The sequence below is a fragment of the Oryx dammah genome, unplaced genomic scaffold (genome assembly GCF_014754425.2).
Source record: "Oryx dammah isolate SB20612 unplaced genomic scaffold, SCBI_Odam_1.1 HiC_scaffold_28, whole genome shotgun sequence".
Taxonomy (NCBI): domain Eukaryota; kingdom Metazoa; phylum Chordata; class Mammalia; order Artiodactyla; family Bovidae; genus Oryx; species Oryx dammah.
Window position 1 is genome coordinate 100049869 of NW_024070212.1, and position 20123 is coordinate 100069991.

The 20123-nt window shown below is 41.4% G+C and overlaps 1 protein-coding gene across 2 annotated transcripts in view; it reads right to left on the reverse strand.

Moving 5' to 3' along the window:
- Positions 1-20123, reverse strand: part of ST3GAL3 (ST3 beta-galactoside alpha-2,3-sialyltransferase 3) — a 226476-nt gene that overhangs the window by 86025 nt on the left and 120328 nt on the right. For both annotated transcript variants that reach the window (XM_040231409.1, XM_040231408.1), the window contains one exon: positions 19366-19408. In XM_040231409.1, coding sequence (XP_040087343.1) covers positions 19366-19408 — 43 coding nt within the window. The remainder of the gene's footprint in view (positions 1-19365; positions 19409-20123) is intronic.

Consider the following 20123-nt stretch of genomic DNA (forward strand, 5'->3'; position numbering starts at 1 on the left):
GAAGAGACAAGAAGATCTATATTGATTCTATAGAACAGGTTCCAGAAAGTCCTGGCACTGTCAATAATAAGAGTACTGCTACCTTTTTTAGTGATAGAAGACGTGAAATTAGTCAGGAATGATATATCTGACAATTTAAAAAAAAAAATGATGAGATGGTCCCTGAACCAGAGAGAGAGAGTATCTGGATACTCTAAAGATACTTCAGGTGCACTGACTCAATAATAAACACATATCTAAGTATCTCTTCTTTCCTGTGTTGTTCTAAATCCTCATCAATAAATCATTACATCTCAAGTGGATGGATTTGTTTATATAGCAGAGACCTTACAAAAATATTTAGCTGGGGCTCCACACATCCTAGGGCTTCCCTCGTATCTCAGCTGGTAAAGAATCCGCCTGCAATGCCAGAGCCCCTTGTTCAATTCCTGGGTCAGGAAGATCCTCTGGAGAAGGAATAGGCTATCCAGTCCAGTATTCTTGGGCTTCCCTGGTGGCTCAGCTGGTAAAGAATCCGCCTGCAGTGCGGGAGACCTGGGATCGATCCCTGGGTTGGGAAGATCCCTGGAGAAGGAAATGTCTACCCACTGCAGTCTTCTGGCCTGAATAATTTCATGGACTGTATAGCCCATGGGGTCACAAAGAGTCAGACACAACTCAGCAACTTTCACTTTCACTTTCTGCATATCCTTGGAGTAGCTCTACTCTAGAATAACTATTATTATCATTCTTGACAAGGGAAACTGATTTTAAAATCCATCCTTTATTCCCACCAAAGCCTTTGCTTTCTTTGGGAGAAAGAACAGTGGGCTTAAAGGTAAAAAGACTAGAGTTTAAGAAACTAACTCTTATATCTACTAGTTGTGTAACCTCAGGCATGAGATAATCAGTTCCCTTAACTCTTAAAATAGCTAAAATAAATACGACTGAGGGGAAGATCAAATGGTTTCTTGCAACAATGGAGGTCAGAACATTCTTTAAAGGTTATACAAATGTCGGTAACTGTTTTTACTCTTTTAATATTTGACTTCTGACTGTGTGGATCACAATAAACTGTGGAAAATTCTGAAAGAGATGGGAATACCAGACCACCTGACCTGCCTCTCGAGAAATCTGTATGCAGGTCAGGAAGCAACAGTTAGAACTGGACATGCAACAACAGACTGGCTCCAAATAGGAAAAGGAGTACGTCAAGGCTGTATATTGTCACCCTGCTTATTTAACTTCTATGCAGAGTACATCATGAGAAACGCTGGGCTGGAAGAAGCACAAGCTAGAATCAAGATTGCCGGGAGAAATATCAATAACCTCAGATATGCAGATGACACCACCCTTATGGCAGAAAGTGAAGAGGAACTAAAAAGCCTCTTGATGAAACTGAAAGTGGAGAGTGAAAAAGTTGGCTTAAAGCTCAACATTCAGAAAACGAAGATCATGGCATCTGGTCCCATCACTTCATGGGAAATAGATGGGGAAACAGTGGAAACAGTGTCAGACTTTATTTTTGGGGGCTCCAAAATCACTGTAGATGGTGACTGCAGCCATGAAATTAAAAGACGCTTACTCCTTGGAAGAAAAGTTATGACCAACCTAGATAGCATATTCAAAAGCAGAGACATTACTTTGCCGACTAAGGTCTGTCTAGTCAAGACTATGGTTTTTCCAGTAGTCATGTATGGATGTGAGAGTTGGACTGTGAAGAAGGCTGAGCGCCGAAGCTGAAGAATTGATGCTTTTGAACTGTGGTGTTGCAGAAGACTCTTGAGAGTCCCTTGGACTGCAAGGAGATCCAACCAGTCCATTCTGAAGGAGATCAACCCTGGGATTTCTTTGGAAGGAATGATGCTGAAGCTGAAACTCCAGTACTTTGGCCACCTCATGTGAAGAGTTGACTCATTGGAAAAGACTCTAATGCTGGGAGGGATTGGGGGCAGGAGGAGAAGGGGACGACAGAGGATGAGATGGCTGGATGGCATCACTGACTCGATGGACGTGAGTCTGAGTGAACTCCGGGAGTTGGTGATGGACAGGGAGGCCTGGCGTGCTGCGACTCATGGGGTCGCAAAGAGTCGGACACGACTGAGCGACTGAACTGAACCGAACTGAACTGAATGTTTGACTTCTACTTTTACTGCTTCTAGATCACCTGAATTATCATCATAATTTCACTAATTTAATGAGGAAAAAAATGGTTTCTTTTATGTTTCTTACTTGAATCAGTCTCTCCAACTCACTTGTCTGTCTCCAAACTTCTGCTCTATAGGTAGGGAGATCAGGAGGCTCCTGGGAACAGAGAAGGAGGGCCACTGAAATAAGGCAAACATCTCTTACACAGGGTCTTATCTTCAACTGACCAGTCCATATCTGAGCTCAATGGGAAGGCTAAATCTTATAAGATCTGTAGCATAGTATTTACCGATCTCTTTAATTTTTCCTTTTCCAGAATGTCATACAGTTGAAACTATGCAGAATGTAGATGTCTCAGACTGGCTTTGTTCATTTAGCAATATACATTTAAGGCTCCTCCATACCTGCTCGTGGCTTGATAGTGCATTTCTTTTTAGTGTCAAATAATAGTCCATTGTCTGGATGTACTACAGTTTGTTTATCCATTTATCTAATGAAGGCCATCTCAGTTCTTCCCAGTTGTTGGCAATTAAGAATGTTTTAAAGGTAATTAAACAAAAAGGCCTTTATTACTGTACAAACTAGAATAATGTGCAACATTTGTGCCATACTGCAATATTTCTGTGCAGTTTTTGTATAGAGGTAAGTTTTCACCTCAATTGGGTAAATACCTACAAGAGTAATTGCTATTCAGACTATGTTTAGCTTTTATAACACCTTGCCAAAATGGCTGAACCGTTCTGCATTCCTGCCAGCAATGAATGAGACTTCCTGTCATTCCTCATCCTTGCCAGCATTTGGTGTGTCAGTGTTTTGGATTTTAGCCATTCTAATAGGTGTGTGGTGATATTTTATTCTTGTTTTAATTTGCATTTCCCTAATGACACATGCAGTTTCCCTGGTGGCTCAGTGGTAAAGAATCTGCCTGCCAATGCAAGAGAAATGGGTTAAATTCCTGGGTTGGGAAGATCCCCTGGAGAAGGGCATGGCAATCCATTCCAGGATTCTTGCCTGGGAAATCCCATGGACAGAGGAGACTGGTGGGCTACAGTCCCTGGGGTCACAAAAGAGTCAGACACAACTTACTACTAAATAATAAAAACAATGACACATGATATGAGCATCTTTTTATGTTTATTTGCCTTCTGTGTATCTTGTCAGATGAGGTATCTATTAAGGTCTCTGGCCTATTCTAACTGGGTTTGCTGTCTTCTTATTGTTGAGTTTTGAGAGTTCTTTGTATATTTTGAATAAGTTTTTCATTAAACATGTGTTTTGCAAGTATTTTTTCTAATTAGTGGCTTGCTTTTTTATTCTTTTAGCAGTTTCTTTCACAGAACAAAAGTTTTTAATTTTGGTAAGCCAGGTTATTGGGTGTTTTTCTTTCATGAATTGTACTTTTGGTTTTATATCTAAAAATTCATCGTCAAATCCAAGGTCACATAGATTTTCTCTTGTTACCTTCTAGATGTTCTGTGATTTACATTAAGGTCTATTAGATTCCATTTTGGCTTTAATTTTTATGAAAAGTATAAAGTGAAAGATTCAGTTTCTACACATGGATGACCAATCATGCTAGCACCACTGGTTGAAAAGAAAATCCTTTTTTCCATTGACTTGCCTATGTTCCTCTGTCAAAGATCAATGGACTGTATTTGTGAATTTCTATTTCTGGACTCTACTCTATTCCATTGGTCTGTTTGTCTATTCTTTTGCCAATACCATGTTGTCCTAATTATTGTAGCTTTATTGTAACTCTAATGTAGGATCAGTCTTTCAACTCTAGTCTTCTTCATCAGTTATTATGTGGACTATTCTCAGTTGCTTGCCTTTCCATATACACTTTAACACATTATTGACTGGAGACAGTATTAACACTTCGGGCATTAGTTTCTGCAAAAATCCTCTGGTTAATAATATTTTAAAATAAGTTTGCTGCTATCCATAAAATAACTCACCAGGATTTTAATTGAGATTATGTTGAACTCATAGATCAAGTTAAGAGGAACTGACATCTAAACAATGTTGGATCTTTCTATATGTATTTCTTTGTGTGTGTGACAATATAAATGATATTGTGTTTTAATTTCAAATTCCATTGTTCATTTCTGGTATATAGGAAAGCAACCGACTTTTGTAGATTAACCTTGTATCCTGCTTCTTTCCAACTAACTGCTAGTTAGTTCCAGGACTTTTTTTGCCAATTCTCTGGAATTTTCTACATAGTCAATCATCATTTGTGAACAAAGACAATTTTATTTCTTCCTTCCTAATGTCTATGCCTATAATTTCCTTTACTGTTAGCTAGACCTTTCAGCATGATGCTGAATAGGAATAGTAAAGAGGGACACTGTCTTTTTCCCAGACTTGGGTTTCTCAGGGTTCCCCTGGTGGCTCAGCAATAAAGAATTCACCTGCAATGCAGGAGGCGCATGTCAACCCCAGGGTCGGGAAGGTCCCCTGGAGACGGAAATGGCAACCCACTCCAGTATTCCTGCCTGGAAAATTCCATGGACAGAGGAGTCTGGCAGGCTACAAGCCTATGGGGTCGCAAAGACATCAAACACAATTTAGCGACTAAACCGCCAGCACCACATCTAGTTTCTCATTATCAAGCAAGATGTTAGGCATAGACTTTTTTGTAGATGTTCTTTGTCTAATTGAGCAAGTTTCTTTCTATTCCTATTTTGCTGAGAGTTTTTCCTAAAATCATGATTGGATGTTGAATTGTATCAAGTGCTTTTTTGCATCTTACAGATATGATCCGTATGGCTTTTCTTCTGTAGCCTGATGGGAGGCAACACAGTAACTGATATTCTAGTGTTGAATGAACCTTGTATATCTGGAATAAATCCCACTTCATTAAGATGCATGGTTCTTCTTATACTTTGTTAGATTCAACATGCTAATATATGTTGAGAATTTTTGCATTATGTTCATGAAAGATATTGGTCTGTAGTTTTCTTATAATGTCTTTATCTGGTTTTGGTTTCAGAGTAACGCTGGCTTCACAAAATAAATTAGGAAGTGTTCCTTCTGGTTCTATTTTTCTGGAAGAGACTGTAGAGAATTGGTATCATCTTTTCCTTAAATGTTGGATAGAAGTCACCAGTGAAACCATCTGAACCTATTTTTTATGTGTTTTTGTTTTGGAAGGTTATTGATTATTGATTCAATTTCCTTGGTAGATACAGGCCTTTTCAGATGATCTATTTCTTTTGCATGAGTTTTGGTAGTTTGTGTCTTCCAAGGAATTGGTCTATTGCAGGCAGAGTTGTTCACAACAGTCCTTTATGAGCCTTTTAAAATCCATGGGATCAGTAGTGGTGATCCCTCTTTCATTTCTGATATTAGTTAATTTGTGTCTTCTCTCTTTTTTTCTTGGTTAACCTGGTTAGAGGTTTATTGATTTTATTAATATTATCAAAGAATCAGCTTTTTTATTTTAATGATTTTTCTCTACTGATCTCTACTCTTTGTTCCTATGATGGCCTCCTAAGTCTTATTTTCCTTTCCATTTCTGCTCCTCTCCAACCCATATACCTTCCTGCAGCCAAAATCATCTTCCTACAAGTCAAAACTAATTACGTTTTTCAACTCCTTAAAATACTTCAATGGCATCTTTTGTCTTCAAGAAGACCAAACTTCTTACTGTCTCCTCCAAAGCCCTGTATGATTTGGTCTGCCCATTCCTCCAGACTTATCATGTCTCATCCTTAGACATCACGGAGTTTTGACAGCACAGAAAAGACAGATATTATGTTTTTACACAAATATTTATTTCAGTTATACATAATGAAGAACTATTTAAGTAGGCCAACAGAATGTAGAGGAAACTCTTCAATTGATTCAGATTTTAAAAGACCTTGAAGAAAAAACTAGAGAAAGGGTTGATAACCAAAAACTAATATAAAATGGATTTTTGAAAATAGTATTTAGAGACCTAGAGAGCATAATGAAAGTTTTTTTTTTAATTACAGAAAAGAAGGCATAACCCAATATACTTTTTCATTAAAAAGGTATATAAGGACAATACAGAAAATGTAAGCTCAAAAGAAATAACGTACTCACAATCTGACTGCCCTAGCACAACTAACACTACATTCTGCAGTAGTTATTATGCTATATTCAGATATGGTTATAGTGATAGGCTTGAAGATGATACCCCGGTTCTCAACCCTGACATGTTAGAATCACCTGGGGGAACTTTTAAGCATAAAGATAATTGAGTCTGATTCCTAATCAACTAAACCAGCACTCTGGGTGGCAAGGTCCTGGGTTGAGAAATACTGTATATAGACATGTCCTATGTACAAGCAGGGTCCGCCCCTTAAAGGTGAGTTTATTTTTGGCATCACTCATCTGGGAAAGTGAAGAGTTCCTCAGACAGGAAATGTACTTTTAGAGCAGTATTAGACTCACATGGGGAGCTTTAAAAATCCCAGTGCCTAGGCCACACCTCAAGTCCATGACTTCAGAATATTTAAGGGGTGGGAGGCAGGCATCGGTAGTTTTTTAAGCTCCCCCGCTGACCCCAATATTCATTCAAGGTTAAGAACCACTGTGCTGAGAGCTCTGGATGAGCTACAAAGTAGGAATTTGACTTTTAAGATCTTGACCACATAGGTATCAAGATATCTTGGAAGAAGTGTGAACGGTGAGTTGTGAAACAGGCTAGAAGTCACCAAGCCAAGAACCCAATCAAGTCCTGCAATGCTGTGCTCTCCTATTGTGAACTAAGTACGGCCCTGGTTTCCGCTGTCTACAGGAGAGACAGAACTCTGCATTTTGCAAAGCGGACTACTTTGAGTTTCTTTTACTCTCAAGGTTTATTTACCTGTTGTCCTCATTTAATCTGTAGTGAAATATTTTTAGCTTTGCTAAGAGAAACCAAGAGAAAAGTTTTGTTGTTTCTCTTATTATCTGTCTTTTTAAAGTATTAAAGAGAACCTGTGCTCTCTGGAGTCAACGCGATGGTGAAAGCAGGCTCTTAAGTGAGAGACCCTCCAGGAGATGGTGAAACTCAGGACTAAAGGCAGGGGAGTCCCCAGATCTTCCAATACTGGGGGGAATCTGGGTTTTGTTATTAAAGATGGCACTACTCTTTCTCATAGCTTCTTCCTCTGTCTTTAATTGATTTAACAAACATTTATTGAATATTTACTATTCACCACAAATATTATACTAGTATTGGAAATGGATCTGTGAGCAGGACATTCATAGTTCCTTGATAAAGTTTACAATATAGTGGTTCAAATTTAGGATCAAATTGACAGTGGAAATTTGGGGAGAAAACAATAGAAAGCAACATTGAATAGTGAGACAAGTAGGATGTTTGGCACCAGGCAGAGAACATTTTGAATGCTGGCTTCATCACCTGTACTTCTGTGAACACAAGGAAATTACTTCTATGATTACTTTCTCATTTAATATCGCCTACTTCAGAGAGTGATCTGCCAACTCACACATTCAACCAACAAATATTTATTAAGCAATCAGTAAGCATCAGGCAATGTTTTAGGTGGTAGGAAACAGTAGTGAACAAATTAACTCCCCCCCCATCCCTTAAGTGGGAGGAGACAGACAATAAGTAAGCAGATTTCCAATAGTGATAAACACGGGAGTAAAATGACAAAGTAAAGGGAACAGGAACGCCAATGGGGCATGGGTTATAATTTTAAATGGCACAGTCAGGGGAGACTTCACTAAGAAAGGGACATTTGAGCTAAGGTCTGAAGAAGTGAGGGAGAATGCGATCTCTGTAGGTATCCGGAAAAGACTGTCCCAAACAAAAGAATGAGTAAATGTCAAGATTGACCTGCGAGTATTTTAGGAACAGCAAGGAGTCCAGTATGGGCTTCCTAGGTAGCACAGTAGTAAAGAATCCACCTGCCAACACAGGAGATATAGGTTTGACCCCTGGGTTGGAGGAGCAGGATCCCTGGGGAAGGAAATGGCAACCCACTCCAGTATTCTTGCTGGTAAAATCCCATGGACAGAGAAGCCTGGTGAGCTATTGTTCATGGGGTTGCAAAGAGTCAGACATGACTGAGCACAAGGTATAGCCAAGGAGCCCAGTAGGGAATAATAAACAAGGAGAGTAGTAAGAAAACAGGGGTCGAGACTCTGTAGGGTCTTGGTGGAGCATGGTAGAAACTCTCCCTCATGGTCCAGTGGCTAAGACTCCACACTCCCAATGCAGGGGGCCCAGGTTCTAACACCACAACTAATCGAATTCGAAAGCTGCAATTAAAGAGTCCTCATGCCGCAATGAAAATTGAAGACCTTGTGTGCTGCAGCTAAGACCCAGCAGAGTCAAACAAACAACTCTGACTTTTATTCAAAGAGAAATGAAGAGCCACGAGAGAGTTCCAATCACTGAAGTAACCAGATCTATCTTGCACTGTAACAGGATCACTGGGCTTCAGCAAGCAGGTAGACCTTAGGGCAGTAAGTATGAAAGCAATGAGAGCAGCTAGAGTGCAACAATGAGGTACGAGGAGGTGACGGCTGCTGCACAGAGTTAACAGTGCTGGATGTAGTGAAAAGCGGTTGGATCTAGAGGTATGTAAGGTAAAGCCAATAGCGTTTGTTGATGACTAGTTTGGTGTTACGGAGAAGGCAATGACAACCCACTCCAGTACTCTTGCCTGGAAAATCCCATGGATGGAGGAGCCTGATAGGCTGCAGTCCATGGGGTCGCTAGTCGGACATGACTGAGCGATGTCACTTTCAATTTTCACTTTCATGCATTGGAGAAGGAAATAGCAACCCACTCCAGTGTTCTTGCCTGGAGAATCCCAGGGACAGGGGAGCCTGGTGGGCTGCCGTCTCTGGGGTCGCACAGAGTCGGACATGACTGACGCAACTTAGCAGCAGCAGCAGTTTGGTGTTAAAGATATGATGCTACGATCTTTGACCTGAACAAGTGGAAGGATGAGGTTGCCATTTACTTGGATAGGCAAGATCTGGGAGGCAGGAGGTGTGAATCAAGAGGTTTTTTTTTCTGGACATGTTAAATGTAAGATGCCTAATATACATTCAAGGAAAGGAGGCAACTGGATAAATGAATATGGAGTATGGGGAAAGAGAAGAGATTGAACTATAAATTTGGGAGTCATCAGCATATAGATGGTATGTAGGCCATGAGCTCTTCAGGCACTCTGTCTACCAGATCTAATCCCTTGAATCTATTCATCACCTCCACGGTATAATCATAAGGGATTTGATTGCAGTCATACCTGAATGGCCTAGTGGTATTCCTTACTGTCTTCAATTTAAGCCTGAATTTTGCAATAAGGAGCTCACAATTTGAGTCACAGTCAGTTCCAGGTCTTGTTTTTGCTGACTGAATAGAGCTTCTGCATCTTTGGCTGCAAAGAATATAATCAATCTGATTTTGATGTTGACCATCTGGTGATGTCCATGTGTAGAGTCGTCTCTTGCGTTGTTGGATACCTCTTTAATGGCAGAAAGTGAGGAACTAAAGAACTTCTTGATGAGGGTGAAAGAGGAGAGTGAAAAAGCTGACTTAAAACTCAACATTCGAAAAACTAAGATCATGGCATCTGGTCCTATCACTTCATGACAAATAGAAGCAGAAAAAGTGGAAGCAGTGACAGATTTTATTTTCTTGGGCTCCGAAATCACTGCAGACGGTGACTACAGCATGAAATTAAACGATGCTTGCTCCTTGGAAGGAAAGTGATGACAAATCTAGACAGTGTATTAAAAAGCAGAGACATCACTTTGCCAACAAAGGTCCATACAGTCAAAACTATGGTATTTCCAGTAGTCATGTATGGACGTGAGAGTTGGACCATAAAGAAGGCTGAGCACAGAAGAACTGATGTCTTCAAATTGTGGTGCTAGAGAAGACTCTTGAGAGTCCTTTGCACTGCAAGATCAAACCAGTCAATCTTAAAGAAAATCAACCCTAAATATTCATTGGAAGGACTGTTGCTGAAGCTGAAGCTCCAATATTTTGGCCACCTGATGCAGAGCTGACTCACTGAAAAAGACCCTGATGCTAGGGAAGGCTGAAGGCAAAAAAAGAAGGGGTGGCAGATGATAGCATGGTTAGATAGCATCACTGCCTCCATGGATATGAATCTGAGCAAATTCCAGGAGACAGTGGAGGACAGATGAGCCTGGCAGGCTGCAGCCCATGGGGGTCACAAAGAGTCAGACACAACTTAGGACTGAATAACAACAAAAAGACATGAGACTGGATGAGGTCATCTGAGTGGCTGTTTTGAGGAACAAGTAACACAGAAAGTACCTAGTATGGCCCTGGGTATATAGTAGGTGCTCAATAAACACTTCATCCTTGCAGCCATAGGGAATTTGGCAGTCTGTTCTGGAAATAGTAAGCTATGCCTCAACATGTGTTTTAGACTACCCCATGTTTATAGGTCTTCCTTGATTGGTTTGGTTTTCACAAGCCTTTGGGAGTTAAAAGTTGTTGGTTTTGGCTTCTATATCCTTGTATCTTCACTCAGAATTCCTTATGAAATGAGGCTGAACATTAAAACCTCCATGCTCTTGCCCACATGGCAACTATAAAACCCCACACTGTGGCAGCAGACAGGAGCTTTCCCAGAGCACACACCCACACCCAGCTGAAACAGATGACACTTCCATTTAATTAAATCAGCTTTCAGAAGGCTGACATCAGCTTAGGAAAAACACACCTGGACACCAGGCTCTGGCGCCTTCACGGCTCCAGATGGCTCTTGTCTCCGCTGGACTGATGGGCACATTCCCGGCTCCTGGAGTCATGTTCCTCATCATTGAGACTGAGATTTCCTCAGGGTTCTGTCCAAGGGCTCTGCTTCCAGATACTGGCAGGCCTCACTCCCTCTCTTTTGTTGAGTCTTTGCTAAAATCTACCTTTCAAGGAGGCTTGCCCTGACTATCCCATTTAAAAGTGCAGTCTCTTCTCCAGCATTGCCTTGTCCTGCTCTATCTTCTTCCACAGCACTCATCACCTTCCAAGATACTGAAAACTTGTTGATCACACTTTCCATTTACTGACCACCTGTTCACTGGTATATCCACAGAGCACAGAAGACTGCTGACACATAGTAGCTACTTAAGAAGCTGTGAATGAATGAGAAAGCACTTCTCTCTTCTCTCCATGTCTGGGTACAGCCTACAACCCTGAGCCCTGTCCTAGGACCCTCCACTTGGCACAGTAGATTCCTTTTGGAGAACCCAGTGTCTCTCCAGGGGCCAGACTTGAAACTTCTGGAGGTATATCCAATTGGGCTGCAGCTGAGTGCATGGAGCAGCCTGAGTGCCCAGCCTCCACAGAACACACATTCTCAGACAATTCTTGGACAACTTTGAGGCCAACAAAACCCAACTTGCCACCCTCACATCCTGTTATTTACTCCCTTAAAGCCACCCTCATCAGTTTTTTTGTGCTCAAGTCACTGCTCTCTGCTTCTTCTCCTTGGTCCAGTCTCTCACTTCTCTCCCCCATCACCACACTATAACTCACCATTGTCTCCCATAAAGCCTTGTTTCCTTACAGCCTCAACTTCCTCAGTGAATGTTCCTTCCATCTTCTAATTTCATAGAAACCTGGGTCTCCCCTGAAAACACCATTTCCTCTACAGCCTTGTGATGGAGGCAGCTCTTTCTTCTATACCCTATGCATCTGAAGATCCCTCATATCCTCTTTGTACTCCATTTATGCTTCTGAATCACCAGTATGTCACCTTTCTTTAAAAAAAAAACAAAAAACAAAGGGACTTCCCTGGTGGTCCAGTGGCTAAGACTCCATGATCCCAAGGCAAGGGGCCCAGGTTTGATCCCTGGTCAGGAACTAGATCCTATATGCCTCAACAAAGACCCAGCACAGCCAAATAAATAAATAAATATAAACCAAAATGAAAACCTGTTCATTGCTCATACTATCCAGAAGTACTACTTTCTTCCCTCCTCTGCTGTTCTCATTTACTCCCTCCTGCTTCACTTAAACTTCAGCTCACAACACATCCTTTCCAACCAAGCCTGTAAGGTTGTTCATGTGGCTTAGAATTTTCAGTTTTATCCCAATAACAAACCATACAGTACTCAAGAAATATTTGCTAAGTGAACAAGTGAAGAAATGAAGTCTGGGGTGTAAAGCAGGAGGCAAGCTGAGGTTCAGGTCTCATTTGGGGGTTATATACTTCCCAGGTTACCAGACACTGATAAGGGTACAGCATAGGTTGCATCTCAACTTTGGGTGATTACTTTTATCCCCACTTTATAGTAGGAAACAGGCTAGCGCTTAAATAACTCGCTCAAGATTAGTAAGATGTGGAAAGGGCTTTAAAAATCCACATCTGATTCCACAGTCCACATTTTTAACTTCCAAAAATACTGCCTTCCTGAAGAATACAGCTTGCTGTTAAAGGGAAAGATCTTGTACAGCTCTATAAGTATTCTGAATAATTTTCATAGTCCTGACAAGTGATATTGTCATAAAGACACAAGCAGCAGGGAATTCTCAAAGGAAACAGAAACCACTTATTACACAAAGATATAATTAAAAGAATATAATGAAGACCAAAAAAAAAAAAATCCAAGATACTTCTTTCCAGGTTTTTGAAGTATCATTTGATAGAGAGGTATTTTAAATGTATTTGTAATAAACAGCTTCGCCTTGAACAACAAGGTGGTTAGGGGTGCTGACCCTCCACACAGTCAAAATCTGCACATATGAATCTGCATATAGCCACATATGTGGTTCCTCCATATCTGATTCTGTGTGCTCCAATTCATACAATCACAGATTGTACAGTACTGAACTGTGTACTGCTGAAAAAAATCCACATATAAGTGGATGCGCTTCAGTTCAAGGGTCAACTGCAACAGAATTTCAAGAATAAAAAACACCTGGGGTGGAGAGGCAATTCCCATGCAGATATATCTATGATGCATTCTCAGTGAAGGGCCAGCATGTATGATTTGTGAGCCAAATCTGACCCACTATCTGTTTCTGTGAGATAAGAATGTCTTTTACATTTTCAATGGTTGGTTTAAAAATTAGAAGGTAATACTTAATGACATAAAAATAACATTAAATTAAAATTTCAATGTCCATAAATAAAAAGTTTTGTTAGAATACAGCTAAGCCATACTCATCTGTATGTGCTATCTATGGTTCCTTCCACAACATATCAGCAGAGACAGGTGTGACAGAGATAGCAAAACTCCCAAAACTCAGAGATATTGACCATCTGACTCTACAAAAAGAGCTGGCCAATCTTGTTATAGGTCACTTCCTCTGACTTAGCTTCCAGCTCACTAATCCTGTCTTTAGTTGTATCTAATCTGCTGCTAGTTGTATGTAATCCAATGCAGTACTTGGATGCAATCTCAAAAACAACAGAATGATTTCTGTTCGTTTCCAAGGCAAACCATTCAATATCACGGTCATCCAAGCCTATGCCCCAACCAGTAATGCTGAAGAAGCTGAAGTTGAATGGCTCTTTGAAGATCTACAAGACCTTTTAGAACTAACACCCAAAAAAGATGTCCTTTTCATTATAGGGGACTGGAATGCAAAAGTAGGAAGTCAAGAAATACCTGGGGTAACAGGCAAATTTGGCCTTGGAATATGGAATGAAGCAGGGCAAAGGCTAATAGAGTTTTGCCAAAAGAATGCACTGGTCATAGCAAACACCCTCTTCCAACAACACAAGAAAAGACTCTACACATGGACATCACTAGATGGTCAACACCGAAATCAGATTGATTATATTCTTTGCAGCCAAAGATGGAGAAGCTCTACACAGTCAGCAAAAACAAGACCGGGAGCTGACTGTGGCTCAGATCATGAACTCCTTATTGCCAAATTCAGACATAAATTGAAGTAGGGAAAACCAGTAGACCATTCAGGTATGACCTAAATCAAATCCCTTATGATTATACAGTGGAAGTGAGAAATAGATTTAAGGGACTAGATCTGATAGATAGAGTGCCTGATGAACTATGGATGGAGGTTTGTGACACTGTACAGGAGACAGAGATCAAGACCATCCCCATGGAAAAGAAATGCAAAAAAGCAAAATGGTTGTCTGGAAATGGTTGTCTTTTCACAGCTTACAAATAGCTGTGAAAAGAAGAGAAGCGAAAAGCAAAGGAGAAAAGGAAAGATATAACCATCTGAATGTAGAGTTCCAAAGAATAGCAAGGAGAGATAAGAAAGCCTTCCTCAGTGATCAATGCAAAGAAACAGAGGAAAACAACAGAATGGGAAAGACTAGAGATCTCTTCAAGAAAATTAGAGATACCAAGGGAACATTTCATGCAAAGATGGGCTCAATAAAGTACAGAAATGGTATGGACCTAACAGAAGCAGAAGATATTAAGAAGAGGTGGCAAGAATACACAGAAGAACTGTACAAAAAGTATCTTCAAGACCCGGATAATCACAATGGTGTGATCACTCATCTAGAGCCAGACATCCTGGAATGTGAAGTCAAGTGGGCCTTAGAAAGCATCACTACGAACAAAGCTAGTGGAGGTGATGGAATTCCAGTGGAGCTATTTCAAATCCTGAAAGATGATGCTGTGAAAGTGCTGCACTCAATATGCCAGCAAATTTGGAAAACTCAGCAGTGGCCACAGGACTGGAAAAGGTCAGGTTTCATTCCAATTCCAAAGAAAGGCAATGCTAAAGAATGCTCAAACTACCGCACAATTGCACTCATCTCACATGCTAGTAAAGTAATGCTCAAAATTCTCCAACCCAGGCTTCAGCAATACGTAAACTGTGAAATTCCAGATGTTCAAGCTGGTTTTAGAAAAGGCAGAGGAACCAGAGATCAAATTGCCAACATCCGTTGGCTCATGGGAAAAGCATGAGAGTTCCAAAAAAACATCTATTTCTGCTTTATTGACTATGCCAAAGCCTTTGACTGTGTGGATCACAATAAACTGCGGAAAATTCTGAAAGAGATGGGAATACCAGACCACCTGACCTGCCTCTTGAGAAACCTATATGCAGGTCAGGAAGCAATAGTTAGAACTGGACATGGAAAAACAGACTGGTTCCAAATAGGAAAAGGAGTACATCAAGGCTGTATATTGTCACCCTGCTTATTTAACTTATATGCAGAGTACATCATGAGAAACGCTGGACTGGAAGAAGCACAAGCTGGAATCAAGATTGCTGGGAGAAATATCAATAACCTCAGATATGCAGATGACACCACCCTTATGGCAGAAAGTGAAGAGGAACTGAAAAGCCTCTTGATGAAAGTGAAAGAGGAGAGTGAAAAAGTTGGCTTAAAGCTCAACATTCAGAAAACGAAGATCATGGCATCACTTCATGGGAAATAGATGGGGAAACAGTGGAAACAGTGGCTGCCTTTATTTTCTGGGGCTCCAAAATCACTGTAGATGGTGATTGCAGCCATGAAAGTAAAAGATGCTTACTCCTTGGAAGGAAAGTCATGACCAACCTAGACAGCCTATTAAAAAGCAGAGACATTACTTTGCTGACAAAGGTCCATCTAGTCAAGGCTATGGTTTTTCCTGTGGTCCTGTATGGATGTGGGAGTTGGACTGTGAAGAAGGCTGAGTGCCGAAGAATTGATGCTTTTGAACTGTGGTGTTGGAGGAGATGCTTGAGAGTCCCTTGGACTGCAAGGAGATCCAACCAGTCCATTCTAAAGGAAATCAGTCCTGGGTATTCATTGGAAGGACTGATGCTGAAGCTGAAACTCCAATACTTTGGCCACCTCATGAGGAGAGTTGACTCATTGGAAAAGACTCTGATGCTGGGAGGGATTCGGGGCAGTAGGAGAAGGGGACAACAGAGGATGAGATGGCTGGATGGCATCACTGACTCGATAGGACATGAGTTTGAATGAACTCTGGGTGTTGGTGATGGACAGAGAAGCCTGGTGTGCTGTGATTCATGGGGTCACAGAGTCGGACACGACTGAGCAACTGAATTGAACTGAATCTGATGCTAAATACATCTACTGAGGTTTTAATTTTGGTCACTGTATTTTTCAATTCTGTCTTTCTAATCTAATCCTTTGCTTTTTATAGTTCCCTATTACATGTATGAATGCTTGTACTCAATTGCTCAGTCATGTCCAGATCTTTCCAACTCCATGGACTGTATCCTGCCAGGCTCCTCCATCCATGGAATTTTTTAGGTAAGAATATTGGAGCAGGTTGCCATTTCCTTCTCCAAGGGATTGTCCCAACCCAGGGATTGAACCTGCTGTCTTGTGTCTCTGTCATTGGCAGGCAGATTCTTTACCATTGCACCACCTGGGAAGCTCCTATTTCAGGTATAGTTCCATCTTATCTTTATTTCCTTAAATACAGAGTATCTAATTACTTTATAAACTGTGTCTGGTAGCTCCAATTTCAGAAGTCTTTGTGGGTCCCCCTCTGTTGTCTGCTGCTGTTCATGGTCCTCTCTAAAGAAGTCTTATTTCCTTGTGTGCTTAGTTATTTTTTCTTGTGAGCCGTTCATTTCCTTGAAAAGTTATTCATGAGAAATTCATGTCTTCCTCCAGAGAGGGATTGCATTTGCTTCTGCCAGGAGCTTGGAGGCATGGCCAGTCTGGAGTACCTTAGACCGAGTTCACAGCTTGAGGTTCTGTGGACCAGCTCAGTGATGAGAGCCCAGGCTGTGAATATCAACAGTTTCCTCTTTATTGACTTATTGCCCTAATCCACTTAGAGATCTGGCAGCCTATCTTGCAGTCCTGGCTTAGGGGCACAGTTTTAGTTCTAGTTTATCCTTACGTTGAATCCTCTGGGGTTCCAGTTCAATGCAGAAAGGATCAAAAGATGGAAAATGTAGACGTTAGTAGACCTGGAGGTGAGAATGAGAAAGTCTACCACTTAATCAGAGTTTAAGAAGAAGAGGAGAGAGAGAGAGAGAAAATGGGGCAGAGGCAATATTTAAAGAAGATAATGGCTGAAAAATTTCCAGAACCCATGAATTCTTATAGGATAGAAGCTAAATGAATCCAATCAAGATAAATAAGAAATTTCTACATTTGCATATTTACTCATAGAACTCTTTTTTTAAATTCTTCATAAAAACCCGAGGAAATGGGTATTATTATTCATGTTTTTGATAAGGGAAAATTGTGATTCATAGAGCTAAAATGAATTATCTAAGGTTATATAATCCTAAGCAGAAGGGGTGGAATTCAAATCCAGTTCTGATCCAAGCTCAGGTCCTTTCCTATGCATCAGAAATAGAACACAACACAGCAGAGAAAGACATCGTAAGGGGAGGTCTGGATATTTCTAAGCAATTACCTCTGAAAACCAGAATCCTTAACTTGGAAACTTCTCCCTGGAACAGATAAAAACCTTTCCCATGTGTCCGTGTTTTGTTCTGAAGATAACATTGGATTAGAAAAGCCTTTTCAGTAAGAGGCAGGAAAGCTGGAGCTTGTACCTTAAACTCTGAAGTAAATCTAATTAAGCCAAGCCAATTCCCCAGGCTAAAGACCAAGCTGATTCTAATGGTTTATAGAACCTGCCAGTTACACAGAAGAAAGCTGTACAAGAGCCTACCACGTACCACCCAACTGTCAGAACAGCAGGGCAAGTGTCCTCCGATTCCCCCTTCTCACACTGCTGAAGACAGCTTAAATACTATAGTTAACACGTCCTGGATACCATGTCTTTTGTTCATCAGTGTGATTTGACTTGGTAAATTACTACATCTCATCCATTCTGAGGGCATTTCACTTGCTTATAGCTTATGCTTGATTTGTTTTTTGCCCAGAGCACTAAATTAAGGATTTTCTAAGGGTGAAGCCTGTGGATTCCTAGCATTATCAAGCCCCATTCCCTGGATGGTAACATGCAGCTGTCAACTCCACACTAGCTTGGGAGACAGAACAGACCATTATTCCCTTGTGGCTGCCTCCATGATGTATAAAAGCTGGGAGAACTGCAGCACCTGAACTCACGGTGGGAGGCACCAGAACCAAGAGGCCAGATGCCAGGAATAGGGGCTACATGCCAGAACATTCAGTGGGAAAGCCAAATAACCCTGGGCTGGTGTCTTGCATGAGGGTGCAGCCATCACCATCAGAAGCAGCTGTGGTCAAGGCCTCAAGCAGGAGAGGAAAGAAAGGAGACACAATTCTGATCTTTCTCATCTGTCTGGTTCAGGACGGAGGCAAGGGTGTATGAAGGTGACTAACCACAGCCCGGAGTCACAGACAGTTCTGCAACACTTTGCTGCACACCGGCCATGTGGGGGGCCTGGGCAGGGCATGAACAGAGGGGTAGAGCCCAATCTCCAGGCAGCCAGTCTAATGACGGAGGAACACAGGCACCTGTCATCATGCAGCCATGCAGCCATCCATGCCGCCGTGTGTTCAGTGTTGACTTAGCACCTAACAACCAGATGCTGGCGCTGCCCCGGTGCTCAGGAGGCCAAGAGGGCCAGAACAGGGAAGGATTCTGAAAGAATGAGATACTTATTTGACAATCCCTGTAAATTCTCCGTTTCTGTACAGTTCTTACAACCCTGTCAAGTCCTCACGTTACAGGTGAAACTGAGGCTCAGAGTGGTTAAGTGGTCTGCCCTAAATCACAAAGAAAGTAAATGGCAATCTGGGATTTGAACCAAGCATGGCCTGGCTCTGAGCCTGCACTCGTGATAAATGAATAACTATTACACTTAATTATAGTATAATGAAATAATGGGTGTCAGAGGTAGAAAATTCACAGGAAGCAGAAGAAGAGATAATAAATTCTGTACAGGAAGGAGGTAGTTCTTAAGTTTTCCTAGTGGACAAACAAGGAAAGGGGATTTGAGACATGGATAACAAATATATACAAGGATAGAGGGAAAGCCAGGATCTACCTGTTGGAGAGAGACAGGAGCTAAAGCCAGGCGGAAACCTGAGCACAGAAGGCTTTGCATGCCTGGCTGTGAAGCGTCTTGAAAGCTTTGCACTGTCTCCTGCCGTGGTTTAGTCAGCCTCCACTCTGCAGCTGAAGCCTTTCCTCCTTGTCCTTCAAACTCCAGTGGGGTGTGGTGGGGGGAGGCACACACTCCTTCTGTAATCAGCCAAATCTAAGGCCTTATATTTGCACCCACAGACTGTAACATGCTCTAAGCTTCAGCTGACAGACGGAGGACAGAGGCTCCAGGAGTGATGAGAGCTGGCCCCTTGAGGCCGGCCTCCAGCTCTTACAGATCTCTAACACAAAGTCAAGGAACTGGGTCATTCTACTCACAGTTTAGAATCCAACTTCAGGAGGAAGCCCAATCGATCATATTCTGAAAGAGAAAAGTAAAGCAGAAACTGTCACTGATGTTAAGTCATTGCAGACAGTAGCAGATGCATTCCCCAACAGAGTCCCAGACCACCGGGGCAGACAAATGCTTCTAGATTCAAAGACAACAACTGCAAGTAAATTTAGGTCACCAAACTCTTGCTGAACGCCTGTCTTGTGAAGGACCAGGTTCAGTGCTAGGCATTTCCCAGGCCTTATGGGCCAACCACTGTTATACTGACATATAACTGCCTTCCTGTTTAAATGTGGTACTCGAAACTGAAATTTAGTAAGCCAAAAAAATGGGCCCCTTGAAGAATTAAGAGGGTCAGTAAGCAACCTCTGCTTCCTCTAAGCTCTTAAGATTTACGTTGCATATACAATAGAATATTAAACAGCCATAAAAAAGGAACAAAATAGTGCCATATGCAGAGAGGTGGATGGACCTAGAGATGGTCATACAGAGTGAAGGAAGTCAGAAAGAGAAAAATATCATATGTTAACACACAGATGTAGAATCTAGAAAAATGGTATGGATGATCTTCTTTGCAAAGCAGAAACAGAGACACAGACGTAGAGAACAAAAGTATGGATACCAAAGTGGGAGGTGGTGGGGTGGTGGGATGGTGGGATGGATTGGGAGATTGGGATTCACATACATATACTACTATGTATAAATAGATAACTAATGAGAACCTACTGTGCAGCACAGGGAACTC